Source organism: Callorhinus ursinus, unplaced genomic scaffold (genome assembly GCF_003265705.2).
Source record: "Callorhinus ursinus isolate GAN/ISIS: 27379988/994484 unplaced genomic scaffold, GSC_fseal_2.0 scaffold87, whole genome shotgun sequence".
Classification (NCBI taxonomy): domain Eukaryota; kingdom Metazoa; phylum Chordata; class Mammalia; order Carnivora; family Otariidae; genus Callorhinus; species Callorhinus ursinus.
In genome coordinates, this window is record NW_027397149.1 from 1,647,467 (window position 1) to 1,665,819 (window position 18,353).

Sequence of the window (18,353 nt, forward strand, 5' to 3'; positions counted from 1 at the left end):
ACCCAGCCATGCCCCACTGCCCAGAGAACTCCGAATCCTCTGGTTTTCTGTCTTTGGTGAGCTCCTGACACCCCCAAACTTGATGAGCTTCCCAGTTATGTACTTTCCCAGCACCCAGCCTTAAATGTGGGTTATGTCTGTCTCCATCATTCCATTGCTGGCTGCCTGAGGACAGGGACACCATCTGGCCTGCTCACTGCTGTATCCCGGGTGGGACGCAGAATGTGCTCGGTAAATATTTGCTGGGTGACGACTGGTTAAATCAGCCTACTCTGTTCCTCTGGGCGTTGGCTTCTATTTTCTGCCCAGTCTGAGGGCTCCAAGCTGAAGCTGGACATCGGGCCAGGGACAAGTCGCTGCCCCTTCCCTCCCAGAACCTGGTCCTTGTTCCTGTGACCTTCAAGCCTCCTCTAGGTCTGAAGTAAGTGCTCTTAGACTCCGCAGACCCCACTTTAGAACATCTGTCAAGCTTTCAGCTCAAGAATAATTGTGTGCCCCACTCCCTACTCTGTCTGTATTCTGAGACAAGACAGCCACTCAATGGTAATTTTTCTAGACTTTATTTTATAGCAATTGTCATGATTAGAGAAGTAAATAACACATTTAAAAACCTTCTCAGGGCCAAAGGATGCCAGAGTATTTACAAACACATGGTGGGGGGGGCAGTGGCAAGACATGAGGGGCTGGGGCTCGGGAGCTGGGGTTCTGCCCAGGCCCTGAGCCAGGCTTGGACGCTGATGCTAGTCACCACGACTGTCCCACCGGCCACGGCACAGGCTCAGGGAGTGTTGGCAGCCTTGGGCCTCTCTCAGTGGGCCTGATGGGAGGCCCTCTAGATAACCTGTGGCCCTGCCTCCCGCCCAGGGGGCTCCCCACACCCCGCAGGCCAGCTCAGAGGGGCCTCTGGGAAGCACCGAAGGACAGGGGCAGTGTGGGGGGCACAGGGGCTGGGACAGAGATCGGGGACGACCCAGCCTGCCCAGGGTGGGACAGAGAGAGAGAAAGAGAGAGAGAGACACACACACACACGCACACACATACACACAGCTTCACAGAAGAATTGAAAGAGGAAGATTTTTTTGAGTGTTGTCTGCTAAGTCTTCGTGTCTACGGTGTTATTTTTTGCTATTTGTTTCTTCGACAGTGACATAAACTGAGGTAAACATCAGTGACCAACACCTCTCCTAAGGGGCAAAGGGTCCCAACCCAAGAAGCAGAGGTGGCGGTGACAGCGCAGCAGGTCCCCGACGGCGAGGGAGCGGGCCTGGCCAGGTTCCGCTCCGGTGTCAAGCGGTCGCTGCCCCTCCCTGTGCCTCTGAACACCGGGGCTGGGCTACAGAACTACAGTCCCCTTTCCAGCTCTAACATTCTAGATACTACGACGAGGGAGAAACTCCCAAATAGGATCTTAACAGAGAAAGAGAGAGAGAGGGCGCGCGGCGAGGGACATCTACTTGGAATCTTGCGTCCGTGTTATTGCAGGAGAGACAGGATGTCGAGAGGCCTAAGGCAAAAGGAGAAGTCGCGGCTGGGAGAGAGAGGTGGCCCGGATGGGCTCCAGGTGGGCCGGGGGCAGTGATGGGGGGGCCCTTCTCTGAAATGTGGCCCTTGGTGGGAGGAGGGATTGCTACTTACCTGGCGCGTGGAGGGCCCCAGGGCCCAGGGCAGAGGAGGGCCTCCGGAGGGACCGGCACACCGAGGAGGGCGGGGCGAGGCCCTGGGGCAAACCGCACGCTGTTTGTAAACTGGACCCAGGCAGGGCAGGGGGACCTATAGCCCTTTTGCGCGGTGGGAATGAGGGATGAGCGGAGAGAGGTGGGGGCTCCAGGCCAGAGGGTGGTTGGGCCCTCTATGGTCAGCCGGGCTCCTCGGAGAGCCCCCTCCAATGGCCTGGAGCCCCGGTAGGACCCTGGCAGGTGTGGCCCGGGATGGCCGAGGGGCCCCTGCCAGGCAGAAGGAGCGGCCTCACCCATGTCGAGGTTATTGCGGGGTCCCGGGCCTCCACAGCGAGCGCAGGGGTCATGAGGGAACACTGGGTGAGGTTGGGTTCCTGTTTTGCTGCCTCGGGGCCTGAACCCACATGCGGGTGCCTCCCGGCCAGATTCCCTGAGGGGCGCGTGGTGAAGCACGGGCCTGGACACCCGCTGGCAACTGCCTGAGGAGGACCCTGGGGCCGGGCGGAGTTCGGAGGCGTCTGGATGCCATCGCTGAACACAGGAGACTACACGCAAACGTGGGCACTCGACTCACACTCACGCCGCACACACACACCTATTCACACACTCACCCCCCTCGCGTTTCCATGGACCCCCACCCTCATTCCCACAGCATCCTCACACCCAGAGCGGCCCACTCCAGTACCAGGAAGCTGGGAGACGTGGGGTTGGGGGCAGCCCAGAGCTGACATGCCGGTCCCCAGCAGAAACCCAGGGAAATTCCTGGCACAGATCACCTCTGTGTCTGGGCTCGGGGAGCCAGGATCGAGGGGATCTGAGGTTCCCCGGTTGGGGAAGGTGCAGCCAGCTGGGGAGCTGGGCCGGCCCTGGGCTTTGCACTCACACCAGTCGCCCTGGGGATGCCGGGGCGCGACCCTGGCAGCCCTTCCCTTGGCGAGTTTTCGGGACAATTCATGGGGAGGCAGGGGAGGGTTTCTAGAGCTCCACCTCTCAGGGTCCCTGCAGCTCAGGGCAAGTTGTGCTCTTTCGGGGCTCAGTGTCCTCATCTTGGGGGAATGGGTTGTGGGGGTTACTAGATTCTTCGGGCTTGTACCTGCGCGGGCACACACACACACACACACAAACACACATTTTGCCACATCCAGACATTTGCTACATTTTGCAGAGGGCTTGGCCTCTCCCCTATAGCCTCCCAGGAAAGGGACAGGGCGCAGCTGAGCAACACCCCTGCCCTCAGCTCGTCGCCCTCCCCCTAGCCAGCATCCGAGGGCCCTAAGTAGCCCCTTCTCTGCCCCAACACTTCCGTCCCCTTCTGTGCCCGGGTGTGTGGGGGGCGGGGGGGCGGCCAGGAGGGAGGACCAGGGGTGGGGCTGCGGGATGATCGGCCAGGGGGTGCAAAGGGCTAGGAGCAACTAGTCAGGGTTCCAGGGTTAGGGGAGGTGTGTGTGTGTGTTTTGGGGAGGGGAGTCTGCCCGCAAGCTCCCTCGCTCCGGGTGTCAGGGGTGCATCTGAATCCTCTGGTCTGCGGGGCTCGGCTCCTGTGACCCAAGCCCCCGCCCCACAGGCGGGGCAAGAGGTCTTTTGGTGGCTATCTCCGCAGCCCGCCGCGAACCGGGCGCCCGGGCCCGCAACCCCGCCCAGCCTAGCCCTACTCCCCCCGCCGCCGCGGGGGTGGGGGGCGGGGGGCGGTCGGATTCGCATCCCCCCCATCCGTCCCGGCTCAGCGCGGGCCCGGCCTGGTGCGAGCACGGCGGGGGCGGCTCAGACGCAGATCTCGATGGCCGTGGCCAGCACCACCTGCCCTTTGCTCTTGTCCGGGCGGCCGTCGGTCCTGCCGGGGGGCCCCGGGGGCGCCAGGCCGGCCTCGGGCACGGGCATGGGCGCGGGCGCGGGCGCGGGCGCGGGCCCAACGGCAGGGGGCGCGGGCCGGGAGCCGCTGCCGCTCTCGGTCAGCACCGTCCGCTTGAGCGGCCCGGGCGCCTCGAGGCGCAGCGGCCCGGCGGCGGGCGGGCGGTCCCCGGCGGGCTTGCGCGTGCGGTGCGAGGGCCGGCGCCGCAGCTCGGACGTGAGCTCGTGCTTGAGGAAGCGGAAGACCTCCTTGGCCGGCCCGCGGCGCTCGGGCTCCAGGGCCAGCAGGCGCTGGAACATGCGCAGCGCGGGCTCGGTGAAGCGGCGCCACTGCGACGGCAGCCCCGGCAGGCGGCCCCGCTGCCAGCGCACGAACTCCTCGAAGAAGGCGTCGGCGCCCGACGCCGCCTCCCACGGGAAGTTGCCGGTGAGCACGCAGAAGATGAGCACGCCGAAGGCCCACACGTCCACGCCCGTGTCCACCGCGAAGCCGTCGGCGCGGCCCGCCTGGCACACCTCGGGCGCCGTGTACGGGATGGTGCCGCTGACCCGCTTCACGCGGCAGCCCACGCGGCGCGTCATGCCGAAGTCGGCCAGCTTCACGCGGCGGCACTCGCGGTCGAACAGCAGCACGTTCTCGGGCTTGATGTCGCGGTGCACCAGCTGCCTCCCGTGCATGAAGTCCAGCGCCAGCCCCAGCTGCTGCACGCAGCGCTTCACCGTGTCCTCGGGGAGCCCCACCTGCCGGCCGGGGGGGGGGGGGCGGGGGGTAGAGGGGGGAGTCGCGCTCAGGGACGGCCGCCATCCTCCCCCACGGCGGTCCCCCCTGCCCCCCGCCTCTCAGTCCCCACTGCTGCCAGTCCCCTCTGGCCGTGGCCCTCCCTGCTGCCTCCCCCCATCCCACGGGGTGGGGGGGTATGCCTGCTTCCTCCCTGGCCCGCTAGTTTTCACCCCGCACCCTCCTCCCCGGTCACTGCCCTGAGCGCTGGCGGCCGCCGTTGCGCCACTTCCCTTATAGGGACGCAAGGCTCTGAGAGGCCTTGCCACTTGCCCACTGGGCGCCGGCGCAGACTCCCCCCCCCCCCCCCCCGGCGCCGCCAAACACAGAGCCGGGAGCCTAGAGTCCTCCTGGCATTCTCCCCCCACTCCAGAGCACCTCCTCCGGGAAGCCCCTGGTGGCCCCGCTGCCTCGTCTCCCCTCTTGGGTCCCCACTATTCTTATGTAGCTGCTGGCTGCGTCTGTCCTGGGGCCGGAGGACCCTCCCCGTCCCTGTGCCACCACACCAAGTACCTGAGGGGGAATGATGTCGAACAGGTCCCCTGCAGGCGCATACTCTTGGGCGAACACGTAGCAGTCCTCCGTCTCAAAAACCACGTCAAAGACCTTGATGATGAAGGGGCTGGAGGAGAGGCTGTTGGTGATGCTCACCTCCCGCAGGAAGTTCTTCAGCTTGGTCTTGCTCTTGTTCACAAACTTCAGCGCCATTTTCGTGCCTGATGGGGCAGCAGCGGCAGTGGTGAAGGCCCCTGACCCAGCGCTCCTGCACCCGCCATCCCCAGGCCTGCCTGTCCAGGCTGCGAGGCCGCAGGGGTCTGTCCTCATCCTACTGGTAGGAAACTGAGGCCCGGCGCGGGGGAAAGGACTTGCCAGAGGCCATGCAGCGACTCAGGGGTCAGCCTGGGTCTCCTGCACCCACCTGCAGCCCTCGGTGAGGACGGCCTGCTCCTTCCTCCACACTCTTCTTTTCTGCCTGACATACAACATGCTGATTTCATCTGGTGGCTCTCCGCCCCCCCCCGGCCCCCGGCCCCCACTTGGACGTAGCCCCCTGAGCACAGGAATCTTTGTCTCGCTCACTGCTGTATCCCCAGTGCCTACAACAGGGCGGTGCCTCGTAGCTGCTCAACGAAGGTGTGCTGAATGGGTGGGTAAGAAGGAATTAGACACTGAGAGGTGAGGGGCTGCAAGGCCTATGTCCCCAACTTTGTGCTTGGGTGGCCGTCTGTACCCCCCTGGGGGAAGCACACGTGTCCACAGAGCGTTTACACGTCACAGGCCCTCCCCTCAGCACTCCCCATTCACAACCTGCTCCTCCTAATGACCCTAGGAGGTGGGCCAGCCTGAATTGCTACCCTATTTTACAGAGGAGGCACCTAGGCACAGAGAGGTTAAGCCACTTGCCCAAGGTCACACACAGAGCAAATGGCAAAGCTCAGGCAATCCCTTGTCCAGGGTTCCTCCTGCAGCTGTCAGTTGGCACAGAGCCCCCTGCCCCAGGTGAGTGCAGCTGTGGGAGCTCATGCAGTCCCTGTCCCTGACTGGCCGAGTGGGCGCCGCTGTGAGCCTATGGTGTGGGGAAGGCATTGTGCTCCTGGTTAAGCGAGAAGATTCTGGAGCTGATTCAGTAATCAGCTCGTCCTGGCTCGAACCCTCTCTAGCTGCACGACCTTAGCTGAATGACTGGATCTCTGGGTCTCACTGTCTTCATCTGAGCAACGGAGATGGCCATACTGCCCTCCCAGGGGCATCTCCCACCTCTCCTTAAGCATAGTGCCCTGTTTCCAAGGACCCACCCTCAGCCCTGTCCACTTCTGTGGGGTCAGCCCTGACTTCTCTCCTGAGCTCCAGATGTCCCAGGGTCAGCCCCTCAGCTGTCCCCAAGCAGCCCACCCTCCAGCCTGGGCCCTATATCCCCTCTCAGGTCTCCCTGGGCCGCTCAGGCTGCATCTCTCCACCTGGGCCACGAACTCTGTCTCCCTGCTGACCTCTTGGCTCCCGAAGTGAGCACCTGAGAGCCCCAGACAAGTCCCCACCCCTGCCTTCAAAACCGGCCGCCCTGCAGAGGCTCACCTGTGCCCTTGTAGGCCACGAGGTCGACCTTCCCATAGGTGCCCTTGCCTAGCTCCCGGACGAGTTCGTAGTGCTTGGTGACATCACTGGCAGCCAGGGTGCGGAGCGTCAGTGCCTGCATGTCTTCAGTGAGGAGGGGCACCCCTGCACCCAGCCCAGGGGCAGTCCCCGGCCCACAGCAAGGCAGGGAGCGGGGTGGCTCAGGCTCTGGACAGCCCACGCTCATCTTCTCCCTGTTACGGGGGATGTGGCATGAAATGTGACGTGAAGCCAGGGCCCCCTTGTCCACCCACCTCCTCCTTCCCCAGTACCTAGGGTCCCAGGATGCCGGGCTCAAGATGACCACAAGGGGGCGACAAGCATCTTTGCTGCATCCCAGTTCCCCAAAGCTTCAGGGCCAGGCCTGAGCCAGCACTCTCAGCAGACACCCGCAGTCCCCACTTGGGTGCCACTGGCCTGTCTGTCTCAGGCTGTCATTCAGATGCAGCATCAGACAAGGCACACGTGTTTATGTCACACAAAGACACTCCATATACCAAGTTCACATGGGGGCTCCTATTCATAGATATTGATCCACAGCTGCTGTTTACCAGGGGCTTGCTGTTCACAGCTGTGGGGACGCGACACTAAACAGATAAGAATCTCACCCTCAGGGCGCCTGGGTGGCTCAGTCGGTTAAGCGTCTGCCTTTGGCTCAGGTTGATCTCTGGGTGCTGGGATCGAGCCCCTCATTGGGCTCCCTGCTCAGCGGGGGTCTGCTTTTCCTTCTCCCTCTGCCCCTCCCTTCCCTGTGCTCTCTCTCTCTCTCTCTCAAATGAATAAATAAAATCTTTTACATATAAAAAGAAAAGAATCCCACCCCCATGGGACTTATGTTCCGGGGGGGGCGATGGACAATAAATAGTGAATACGTGAATTATATATGCTCATAAAAGGTGATCTAGGCTTTTGAGAATGGAAGGCAGGGGGTGAGGAACGTGAGGTCTGAGGGCAGGGATCACAGTATCAAATTCGTCAGCCAAGTAGCGTCAGACAAAACTCTGGCAGGATGGTGCAGATATGGCCACACACCCACCGTGGCCTTCCATCCCTGCCCCTCCACAGACAACACCCCCCCAACTCAGGCCCACACAGCTACAGGTGCAGGCCCAGGGCCCTGCCCAGCCTCCCCCCACCCCGGACACAAGGCAGGGCGCCCGTCCCACAAAGCCCCAACCCTCCCCATTCACAGCCTGACTGACCCCTTTGGAGTCCACACAAACTGCACGCACCCGTCAGAGGTACCGAGTCTGTCCCCAGATGGTGTTGGGGGGCAGAGAGCTGCGGCGGGGAGAGCCCGGGGCAGGGTGACAGCGAATGCCCATCTGGGGCCCGCATTTCTTGTCTGTCAAGCGGGAGGGGGGTTGGGCCGGGGAGCCGGGCTTCCAGCGCAGGTGTGCTCCTGTTTGTGCGTGTATCGGCAGGAGAGGCCGGTACTGAATCCTCTGGAAGCCGAGCCCCAGGAGCCTGCCTCCTGGCGCACCTCTTCTGCCCTCACCTCACTCCCTCCTACCTCCAATCCCAGGTGACTCAGCCCATGCTCCCCCAGCCCCCACCCCTGCAAGACAGCCCAGGGCTCTGGGAGAGAAAGCAGACTTGGAGCCGGCTGGCCTGGCTTTGGGTCCAGCTCTGTCACCTGCTAGCTGGATGGCCTTGGGCAAGTACCTTCATCTTCCCTTGCCTTAGTTTTCCATCTATAAAAAGGATAGAATAGTGCCTTCTCCCTACGGGCTTGTGACTTATTAAAGGCCTTGGCCGTGGAGTGCTTGGTGCTCAGTACACAGTAAGTGCTCTGTAAGGGCCAGGTGCCTGTGCTCTCTCAGTAGTGGGATCTGTGTTCCCTCTAGCCGGGCCCCGCGGAGGCTATGAGCAGGGGTGGGCTCTCCGGGAGCCCTGCATGCTCACCCTGGCCCAGCAGCAACCCTTCCAGGCCCAAACCCTCTTCTCCTCCTCTGCCTTCCCCTTCCCTCTTGGCACGACCCAGCCTCCCACTTCACACAAAGAGGAGGAACATCAGGAGGGAACTTCCTGGCCTCCCACCCAGCCCCAAACGGAGCTCCATCTGCACGTCCCTCCGGCTGGCTGGGGGAGCAGGGGGCCCTCCTCCCCTCCTCCCCTCCTCCGATTTGGCTCCTGCCCCTTCTGCTGCCTCAGGATCCTGCTCCCCCTCTCAGCCCCCTTCCCCTCCATTCATGAGCAAGTCCTGTTCTATAGAACCTTCCCCCGCCACAGCCACTGCCTTGCTTTTCCTAATTCCTTCAGTCTGTCGGAAACGCCACACGAATGCCCTCAGAGGGGCCCGTCTGTAGCCTGGACTAGCTCATTGCCTAGACCCCCACCAAGGGGAGGGATGGTGCCAGGCCCACAGAGACGGGGCCCTGCTCCCCTACCTCAGCCACCCAGCTGGGCCGTGGCACCTGTCACCAAGACTCTATGCAGTCCCAGCTCTGGCCGGACAGCACTGGGTCGCTCTTACTGCAGCCACCAACTAGGCTAAAGTGAGCGGCCCCTCCCCACGATGGTCCTTCCTTGCTTTCAGCGCTGGAAGGGGTCACCCATCCCAACCTCTGTCAAATGCCCACACACTACCCTGGCTGGGGGCGGGGGGCGGGGGGAGGCTGAGAATTCGGAGCGAGGAACCGCAGGCCATCTGCTCTGATGCAGCAGGGAGATGGACAGCGAGTTCTGGGGAGAGTGCTGGCCTCTCCCCCAGGGGTTCCGAGGAGTACACACCCTCTTTGCCTTGAGCTCTCCCCCCACCGGCCTGCCAGTGAGAGACTGCTGGGCTGCTCGGCTGACCTACTTCTCCTGACGTGTGCGGCCTCCCCGAGGGCTGCTACGCGGGGCAGGCCATGGGTGTGCCCGTCCATGCGCACACACGTGTGTGATGCTCCCACTTCGGGCTGTGGCCCTGCCAGTCATTTTGGGCTGTCTCTGCGTCCTCTGGGAGACTGACTGGTGGCTGCAAGTTGCTAGAAGCTCTTCTTCCCCCTCTTCCCTCCTCCCTCATGCAGGGGCTGTTGGGTGTGTGGCTCATCCCTGCTGCTTTGGCCTCAGGGTTGCACTGTGTAGGCACCAGTCTGGGTCAGGGGCCCAGCCACAGCGGGGTGGGTTTGGGTCCCACATTTGCCCCCTGCACTCCAGGTTCAGCCCGCGCTGTGATCACCACCCTGCACTGCCTCTCTCGCGTCTCCTCTGCCGGTCCTGCTGCCCGCCTTGACCTCCCCCTGCCCCAGCCACACTCCTCAGGTCCCATTCCTCTAGGAAGCCTTCCCTGCTGCCCTGGGTGCCGATTCCTGCCTCTGCTGAACCCCAGGATTCACACAGGGTCTGTGTGTCTCTCTCTGAGGGTTCCTGTTGAAATGTCTTGGGGTGATCTCAACTCTGTCACCTGTCTGTCCCCATCAACAGGCCAAGAGGCCTCCGGGGGGGTAGGGGCTACATCTGATCCAACTTGCCCTCATCCCTTCCTTTCGTTCCTAGGGCCAGTTTTGGGGGTCTTCACTATTGACCCCTCCCTCCTTCACAACCTCTCTCTCCCTTCCGGCCTGTTCTCTGTAAGGTGTCAGCAGGTGACAAGGAATTAATCCACACAGCCATCCCCTGTTGCTGTGTCATGGCCCAGGTACACAGTGCCTCTGACCCAGTTACCATGCATGTGACTTAAGAGGCACAGTGGGGAGCGACAGAAACAGCACGGACCTCGGGGCTCAGCAGGCTTGCCCTTGATCCTGCCGTGCGCCACTTTTTAGCTGGGTGACCTTGAGTGAGTCCCTTGTCTGGGCCTTGGTGACCACACCTTCACGACGGGGAGAATCACAATGACAAGAGCAGCAGCTAACACGGAAGCAGGGCCCTGCTCTAAGGATGAGCTCATCTTCACGATTCAGTGGGTAGGTGTTCTCATGACCCCCATTTTCAGGAGGAGGAGAATGAGGCAGAGAGCCCAGACAGCTTGCCCAAGGTCAGACGGCTCACATTGGGATTGGTTCCAAAGTTGGCGCTCTTAACCACTGTTTTCCTGAGTCAGAATGTTGGGAGTGTCCCATCCGGATCCCTGGGTATCCAAGTGGGGAAACTGAGGCCCAGGAGAGCGCAAAGCCTGAGCCAAAGCTGCCCATTCATTCACTCGGCTCCTGCGGAGAGCCGACTGGGTGTCAGGCGCTGTCCAGGTGCTTCCCGTGTATTAATTCACTTAATCCCCACAGCAGTGAGGACAGAGCAACTTCTTTCAGGCGGGGACTCAAGGCCAGAGAGTAAAGTAAGGTACACCTGCCTACCCAGGTGCTTGAGGGCATATACGCCTGGCATCAGTGGGAACTTGATCTAAAACTATTTTACCTTCATCACCCCTGCCTCCCCTTGAAGGAGCAGCCGTGCACTTGGGTGGCTGTGAACTTTTCAGCAGCGGGTAGTGGAGGCCCCTGGCTGCTCCCCTCCCCTCTCCAACCTGTGTGGTTGATACTACCATCCACACTCAAGCTGACCGTGCTGTTCCGAGGCACCCCACATGCCTCGCACCTCAAGTGTGTGTCCTCACTGGCCCCGGGGGAGGCCCCTGGTTTCCCCTCTGTTGCTGAAGGCAGAGGGGTGTCACCCGGCCTTCCTGGCAGCACTTGTAGCTCTGGCCCTGTGGGCTGGGTCTTCCGCCACACGCTGGGGGGGGGGGGGCTTCCCAAGCAAGAAGCAAGACTGAACTGCTTACCACTTCCTGTTGGCAGATGGCTTGAGCTGGGCACCTCTCTTATGAGAACTACACCCAATGCATAACCCAACTCAGGCCTGCTTTGGAACTGCCCTTCCCTACCATACACACACACACACACACACACACACACACACACACACACACACACACAGAGTACCAGCCTGGCAAAATTTCACTGAGTCCTCATAAGTACCTGAGAAGAAGGGCAAGAGGTCTCCTGCTTTTTAAACAAACAGCTTAACTTAGTACACACCACAAAATTTACCCACAGTAGGGCATACAATTCAAGGATTTTAGTCAATGTCCATTGCCACGATCAAGTGATACTTTCTATTTTATAGATGAAGCAGAGGCCCAGGAGGTTGGTGACTTACCAGGGTTTTGGTAAAGATAGCCAACTGTCCATCAAAACTTTGGGTTTCCTCTTTTATTTTATTTTTTTTTTTTACTTTAGATTTTATTTATTTATTTGACAGACACAGCAAGAGAGGGAACACAAGCAGGGGGAGTGGGAGAGGGAGAAGCAGGCTCCACGCCAAGCAGGGAGCCGAATGTAGGGCTCCCAGGACCCTGGGATCATGACCTGAGCTGAAGGCAGACACTTAACCGAAGAGCCACCAGGTGCCCCTGGTTTCCTCTTTTATATTACAGAGCTGTCGCTGGAGGGCGGCTGTCAGCAGGGGAATACATTTCCTGCCCGCCTGGCAGCCACGTGTGGCCAGGTGTGACCAGTTTCTCCAATGGAATGTGAGCAGAAATGATGGAAGTCACTGCTGGGCGGGTCCTCTTACGAGTGGGCGGGGTTTCTCTATTTTCTCTCCTTTAAGCGGGCCTGATACAGAGGCCTCCTGGGTCCTAAAAGACAGTGGAGGGGCACCTGGGTGGCTCAGTCGGTTAAGGCTGTGCCTTCAGCTCAGGTCATGATCCCAGGATCCTGGGATCGAGCCCCACATCGGGTTCCCTGCTTCTCCCTCTCCCTCTGTCTGCCACTCCCCCTGCTCGGGCTCTCTCTCTCTCTCAAATAAAGAAGTTAAATAAATCCTAAAAAAAAAAAAGAAAAGACAGTGGAGCTAGGAGCAGCCTGAGTGCCTGGCTGTGGGCAGTCTCCTGCTGTTGAAGGTTGCCCACTTGACATTTTATGGAAGCCAAAGTAAATGTCCGTTGTGTTAGGCTGCTGAGATATCGGGGCTTATTTGTTATAGCAGCTTTAGCACTATTAGTCTAATCCAAGGATCATGTAGCAAGGAGGCCAAAGAGCTAGGATTTGAACCTCTGTATGTCCAACTGCCTGGAGGGTGACCAGTCTGTAAAGAGAGGGGGGCCTGCTCTTATCCTGTCTCATGGGAGAATAAGAATGCTGGCAAATATTTATTGAGTGTTTCTATATGCCAGGAGCTGGGCTAATAACCATGGTGGATTAAATTATTTAGCAATCACAAGTCTGGGCGGTGGGTGCTACTATGATCACCGCATCTTACAGAAAGGGATATGGATGGGCTAACTAATTTGGATTTGAACTCAGGCTGTCAGGCTTCAGGTCCCATGCTCTTGTGCACAGTGTCCTCTGAGGCTCCTGAAGGTAAACCCAAGCAGAGAACAACTCAAAATGAGACAGTTCTCATGTCACAACAGGGAGGAAATGGGTTCTCAATCGCTGGGGGTAGAGAAGCGGAGAACTGGATGCCCATCTGTTGGGGAATCGGCAGCGGGGGTTGAGGTTGGACCAAGAGACATCAGCCAGGCCTTTCTTACTCTCACTCTGGGAGTCTAAGATTCTCTGTCCCCATGCCCAGGTCCCCTCACTCAGGTCACTGCACCCATGCTGTGCTCTTAGCCCAGGCAAACCCCAAGGGTATCCTTAACCAAGCCCTGGCCTGGAAGGATTCCATCGAACACATGATCGTTGCTGCCTCAGTGGGTCACCGCTCTGGGTCCGTCTTATTATGAAAAGCCGTGTCACAAAAGCAGCCATAAGACAAATGCATTATTTCAGGTACTGAGTGGGGACGAGGGGCCTGCTCCACTTTGATTCTTTGTAGAGGGAGGGGCTGGAGCCTCATGCCCCTAGTCCACATGGCTGAGCCGGCATCAGGTACCGCCCAACCCCCTTTTCCCACCTCCAGGCTTCTCCCTCCGAGGCCTTCTTATCCACATCTTAAGACCACATCTGACCCACACCTTGCCTTGCTCAGGCATTTTCAGTGGCTTCTTGAGTCAGCCTGTGGTGCTTTTTCCTGCTCAGCATGAATTTTGCTTTCCTCAGGGAATGGCCCTTCTCTCAGGCCACATGGTTCAGTAGAATGTCTCCACCCAGGCTTTAGGGGCAGGCTGGACCCAGGCCTGGCTGGCCAGCAGGTCCATCCCGTCTGCCAGATCACTATGACTGGTTCAGAGATGAACCTGTGACCAAAGGTGACCCACTGGGATCTAGACCTAGGACTTGGGCTGCAGCTATTGAGAAAGAGATGCCTCCTGACTCTTGGGATGCAAAGCCGGAGGACAAGGTCTGGAGCTGCGGGGGGCCGGCTTTGCCACCGTGCGGGGAGAGCCTGCCCGAGAATGAAGCATCAGAGAAGAAAAGCAGAGCTGTAAGGTGGAGGGATTTCTGATGACTCTGGGCACCTGGATCCATGCATGACTAAAGCCAATTATACTCCTGACCATTTGTTTCATGCATCGATACATTTCTTTTTTTAGCTTAAGCCACTTTGAGTTGAGTTTATGTTACTTGCAACCTAAAGATTCCAGACAAGTATATCTACTTGGGCTTGGGCACTGGCATGGGGTGAGTAGGCTAGAGCAATGCATCAGGTAGAAGATATGAACCTACGAATTAGGAAGGCAGACAAAATAAGGACTCAGATAAATAGAAGGCCAGAAAGGCAATGTCAGTGCTCCAGCATTTTCAAGGAGGGCATGGCAGTGGGGATCAGGGTGGCTTCCTGGAGGAGGTGACACACAAATGGGCTCTGAAGGGGATTGACAATCCAGCAAGAAACCCAAGAGCTCCTTGACAGCAAGCTCCATGCCTTAATCACCTCGGTATCCCTAGCACTTAGCCAGGGTGTGACAAATGCTAGGTGAATAATTCTTTGTGTTCAGCAAGTTGTAACTTTTCACGTCTTGGCTTTCTTGAACATGACCCTGTAGGCATATAGTTATTTTCCCAGGGGCTTGTGTGAGGTATCATTAGCCCCATTTTAATGATGCAGAGACCGATGGCCAGAAGAAAACAGTGATTTGCTCAAAATCACAGAAAGTCAGTGGCAGGGTTGGGCTAGAGGCCAGGGCCTCTGCACGGTGGGGTGTGCTCTCCCTCTCACAGCCCAGCTCCAACACAGCGGCTGGGGGGCATGGCTGGGAGTGACACTGGGGGGGGGGACAGAGAAGCTAGAGGTACTGTGAGAGAGGAAAGTGACATAACTGCTAACACTAAGGATCCCAGAGGTGTGCCAAGAGCCTTGGAGAAATTAACTTATCTAAGCCTCACAACACCCTATGACACGGGGACTGTTATTTACCCCAACTTACAGATGAGAAAACTGAGGCCCAGAGCAGTCATGTCACTTGATCAAGATCATCCAATAAATGTCAGAGCTGGGATTCAAACCCAGGCATTATCACTCCAGTGTCCAAAAGCCTAACCACTCTGTTTCATTGTTCCTAAATTGACATTGTACAAACTATCACTCATTTTCTCAATATGCCAATGCTTCACATTGGGGGTGTCATCTTCATGGCACCCTCGTGTTACAGATAAGGAACCTGAGGCCTAGAGGGGTTAAGCAGCCTGCCCCAGGCCACTCAGCCGGTAAAGGGCAGAGACAAGGACTGAACCCTGAACTTCCCTGCTCATCTCTTCTCCGCTCTTGGTCTCTGGCCCCACTGTCTTCAGCACCACAGGCGAGGACAGCACCCCGGCAGGCCTCGCACGACACCGTGCACCGTGCAAGGTTAGAGGAAGCGGGCGGAGGGGAGGCAGCCCCGAGGGGGATGGAGGGGCTGCTGCAGAACTGGAACCCAGGCCCCCCTCCCAGGGGGCTGGAAAGGTATGAGTGGATATACTGCCATTTATTTAACCAAATCCCTACTGGGTCGTGTCCAACTTTTTCCTACTGTAAACTGCGAGTTGCCTTGTACGTAAGTCATTTTGCAATGTGCAGATGAGTCTGTATGCTCAGTTCTAGAAATGGGTGCCCAGGTTAAAGGGTGAATGCGTTTGGGATTTCTGTAGAATGTTCGGTGTCCCCCAGAGGGCACTGCCACCAGCCCTCCCCCAGCCATGTAGGAGAGAGCTGCTTCTTGGTGGAGCAAGCAGCTGTCACCAGCTCCCGCGCCCTCTCTGCACCTCCGGCTCACTTTGTTTAGTATGCTACTTTGAACCGGGGGTTGGGGGTGGGGGGAGATACGGATAGGTTTCTCACTTGCGTGTATTTGCATAAAGTAACTCTGGAATCAACACCAGACATTAATAAACGTACTGGACCTCCCTCAGCACCCACTCCCACTGGTCTGAGCCATCCTGGTCCCTCGGGTGCGGCAGTAGCTTCCTAACTGGTGTCCCCACCCAGCACAGCCCACTCGGATCCAATTGTTCCCCAGCTCAACACCCGCCATCAACTCCCATTTCATTCCAAAATCCTTACAAGGGCCCTCAGTTTACCCTTTTGCTCTGTCTCCTCCCTCCTCCTGTTCCAGACACGCTGCTCTCCCTGCTGTTCCCCAAACACACCAGCTCCCGGTCTGGGGGCTGTTCTCTCTGCCCTTAGATGGCCACATGGCCCCTCTCCTCCAAGTTCTGCTCAACTGACACCGTCTCAACTAGGGCTACTCTGCCGCACTCCCCTTATCCTGCTCTAGTGTCCCTAGGTAGAGGGCATCACTCTAACGTACTATATAATTTACTACCTGGCAAGATCTATCGTGACCCTCTCTTCCCCACTGGAACTTCAGCGCTAGGAGGGCGGGGATGTTGTCGGGCTGGTTTCGTTCACAAGGATCCCCCAGCAGTTAGTGCAGTGCCTGCACATTGTAGGCACTTCATCAGTATTTGGCGAATGAATGGATGCATGAATGCATGAACGCATCTCTGGGGAGAGCAGTGGGAACTGCGTGAACACGGGCAGGGCAGGAATGAAACTTTTCACTGCGTATGATCCTTTTAGGTCTAGGCAGTAAAAGGAACTAGGCACGGCTGGTGGTCCAGACAAAGCCAAAGGAAAATGCAAGGACAGATCATGCCCATCTACCCAGGCTCCACAGCCCAGGGCTGGGATCCCCCGAGAAGGTCCTGAGGAGGACTGGCCCGGCTTGGTTGCCCTGGATTCCCACAGTGGACCAAGCCCATGCTCGGGAAGGTGGGGGCCCTTGGGAGCCCCCTTGGCACCCCACCTTGAGCAGAGCCCTCTTTATGTCCCTAAGGCAGGTGCCCCAGTCTGGCTCTCTACTGTTGGCCACCTTCCCTAGAGGGGGTCTTTGACCCTCATTTGTTTACCCCAGTGCAGAAATGTGTTCACATGGGGGTCCTCCTATCTGCTGCCAGGGAGTGGGGGGACCCAGAGCCTGGCCCTTTGGCCCCAGAAAGAGGCCTGCGAGGTGCTTGGCAGAGCACTGACCCCTTCTGCTGGTCCCAGCCCCTGTGGGTGTGGGAGGAGCTCTGGGCAGCCCCCTGCCTTCCATTCTCTTCAGTTTTCCAATCTATGAAATGAGCTATTTAGTGGTTCTTATCTCTTCATGGGTCACCGAAGGCTCAGTACCCTCTCCTCCGAAAAAGCTCCCAGTCACCCCATGCACACTTTTACACGCAACACTGGGGGGGGGTCAGGTCCCCAGGGAGCCCTCACGAGGTTCCAGATAAGGCCTCTCCCTCCCCTTGGTCCTTCAACACAAACAGAGACTCCAGCAAACATCCTGTTCTGTTCAAAAGGAAGAGAAGGATATTCTCCAATCACTTCCTTGTTTCCCCTCCTGGTGCCAATTCCAGCTCCGCCCCTTCTTGCTGTGTGACCTTGGGCAGGCTGTGCCACTTGCCGAAGCCTCAGTTTGCCCATCAGTAAAAGGGGACTGACAATGCCCACCTAACGTGGACCTCTGTAAGAATTAAGCCGGCATTGGCTGGACGGAGGGGTCTGGGACCATGGTTCTGTCGTGGATTGGCAGTGACGCCGTACCGTCTTGGGTAAGGCTGCACTCTGACTGCACCTTGGTTTTCTACGCTGGAAATGGCGGCTGTCTGGGCTCGGCTAAGTCTCACCCCCTGAACATGCTTGAGCCAGAAGGGACTTTGGAGACCATCTGACCCAGTTCCCACATTTCCCAGGTGGGAAGACTGAGAGGAAGAGCTGAAGCTTTCCCAAGATCAAGCAGCCGAAACTGCAAACGACCTTCTCGCCGCTGCCCCACTAGGGGCAGCCTGGGGTTCCCCTTGCTGCGAGGCTCTGCCTCAGCCTCCCCTCCAGCTGGCGCAGTCTGCCCCTTCCCTGGGGCACATCCTTGGTGGTTATTAATAGCCTGTGACGCTATTCGCCTGCAGCTGGTGCCCAGAGCTGGAACGGGCTCTCTGCCTCTTTTCGCCCTCCCCAGCCAGACCCTGTGGGGGAAGTAGCAGTCCCGGGCCTCACCCCTCCCCAGCTGCCTGAGGGCCCAGCCCCCTGTGGCAGCCCCTGTGGGTGTGGGAGGAGGCAGGAGCCTTGTTGCCTGGGTGAGGCAGGCGGCCCGGCACCCAGGCCGCTCAATGGGAGTGAAGGGCTGAGAGCACAGAGGTGGCCTGCCACTCGCTGACGGGCCCATGGGTGGTGGCTCGGTGTCCACCAGTGGACAGGTGGCGACCACTGGAGAGACAGAGGCTCCCTGCAGAAATGAGCCCTTCCCTAGCTACAGCCCTCATCTCTTCCCGAGCCCCTACAGATGGGGGGGAAGGAGGACGGAGCCCACGTTAAGGCATTCCTGGCTAATTTCTAGCCATGAAGCTCTGGGTAAGTCACTTACTCTCTCTGTGCCTCCATTCCATCAGTAAAATGGGGATAATACGCAGGTTAAAAAGTTATTAATAATAGTTAACATTTATGAACCACGTAAAGTACAGAGTTCTTTATGTATATATAGAGACTCGTTTAAACCTCATGACACTCTTGGGAGAAGCTATTATTATTCCCATTATGTCCCTTAAAGCTCAGGAAACGGAAACTCAGAGAACGAAAGATTAGCTGACATGCTTGGTGTCACACAGCTA

General features: G+C 58.5%; 1 protein-coding gene across 4 annotated transcripts in view; it reads right to left on the bottom strand.

Moving 5' to 3' along the window:
- Nucleotides 1-544: 544 nt before the first annotated feature.
- Nucleotides 545-18,353, bottom strand: part of SBK1 (SH3 domain binding kinase 1) — a 49,084-nt gene continuing 31,275 nt past the window's right edge. For all 4 annotated transcript variants that reach the window (XM_073888081.1, XM_073888080.1, XM_025853861.2 and 1 more), the window contains 3 exons: nucleotides 6,376-6,608; nucleotides 4,816-5,018; nucleotides 545-4,265 (listed from right to left, as the gene is read on the bottom strand). In XM_073888081.1, the coding sequence (XP_073744182.1) occupies nucleotides 3,438-4,265; nucleotides 4,816-5,018; nucleotides 6,376-6,608 (1,264 nt within the window). In that variant the 3' untranslated portion in view covers nucleotides 545-3,437. The remainder of the gene's footprint in view (nucleotides 4,266-4,815; nucleotides 5,019-6,375; nucleotides 6,609-18,353) is intronic.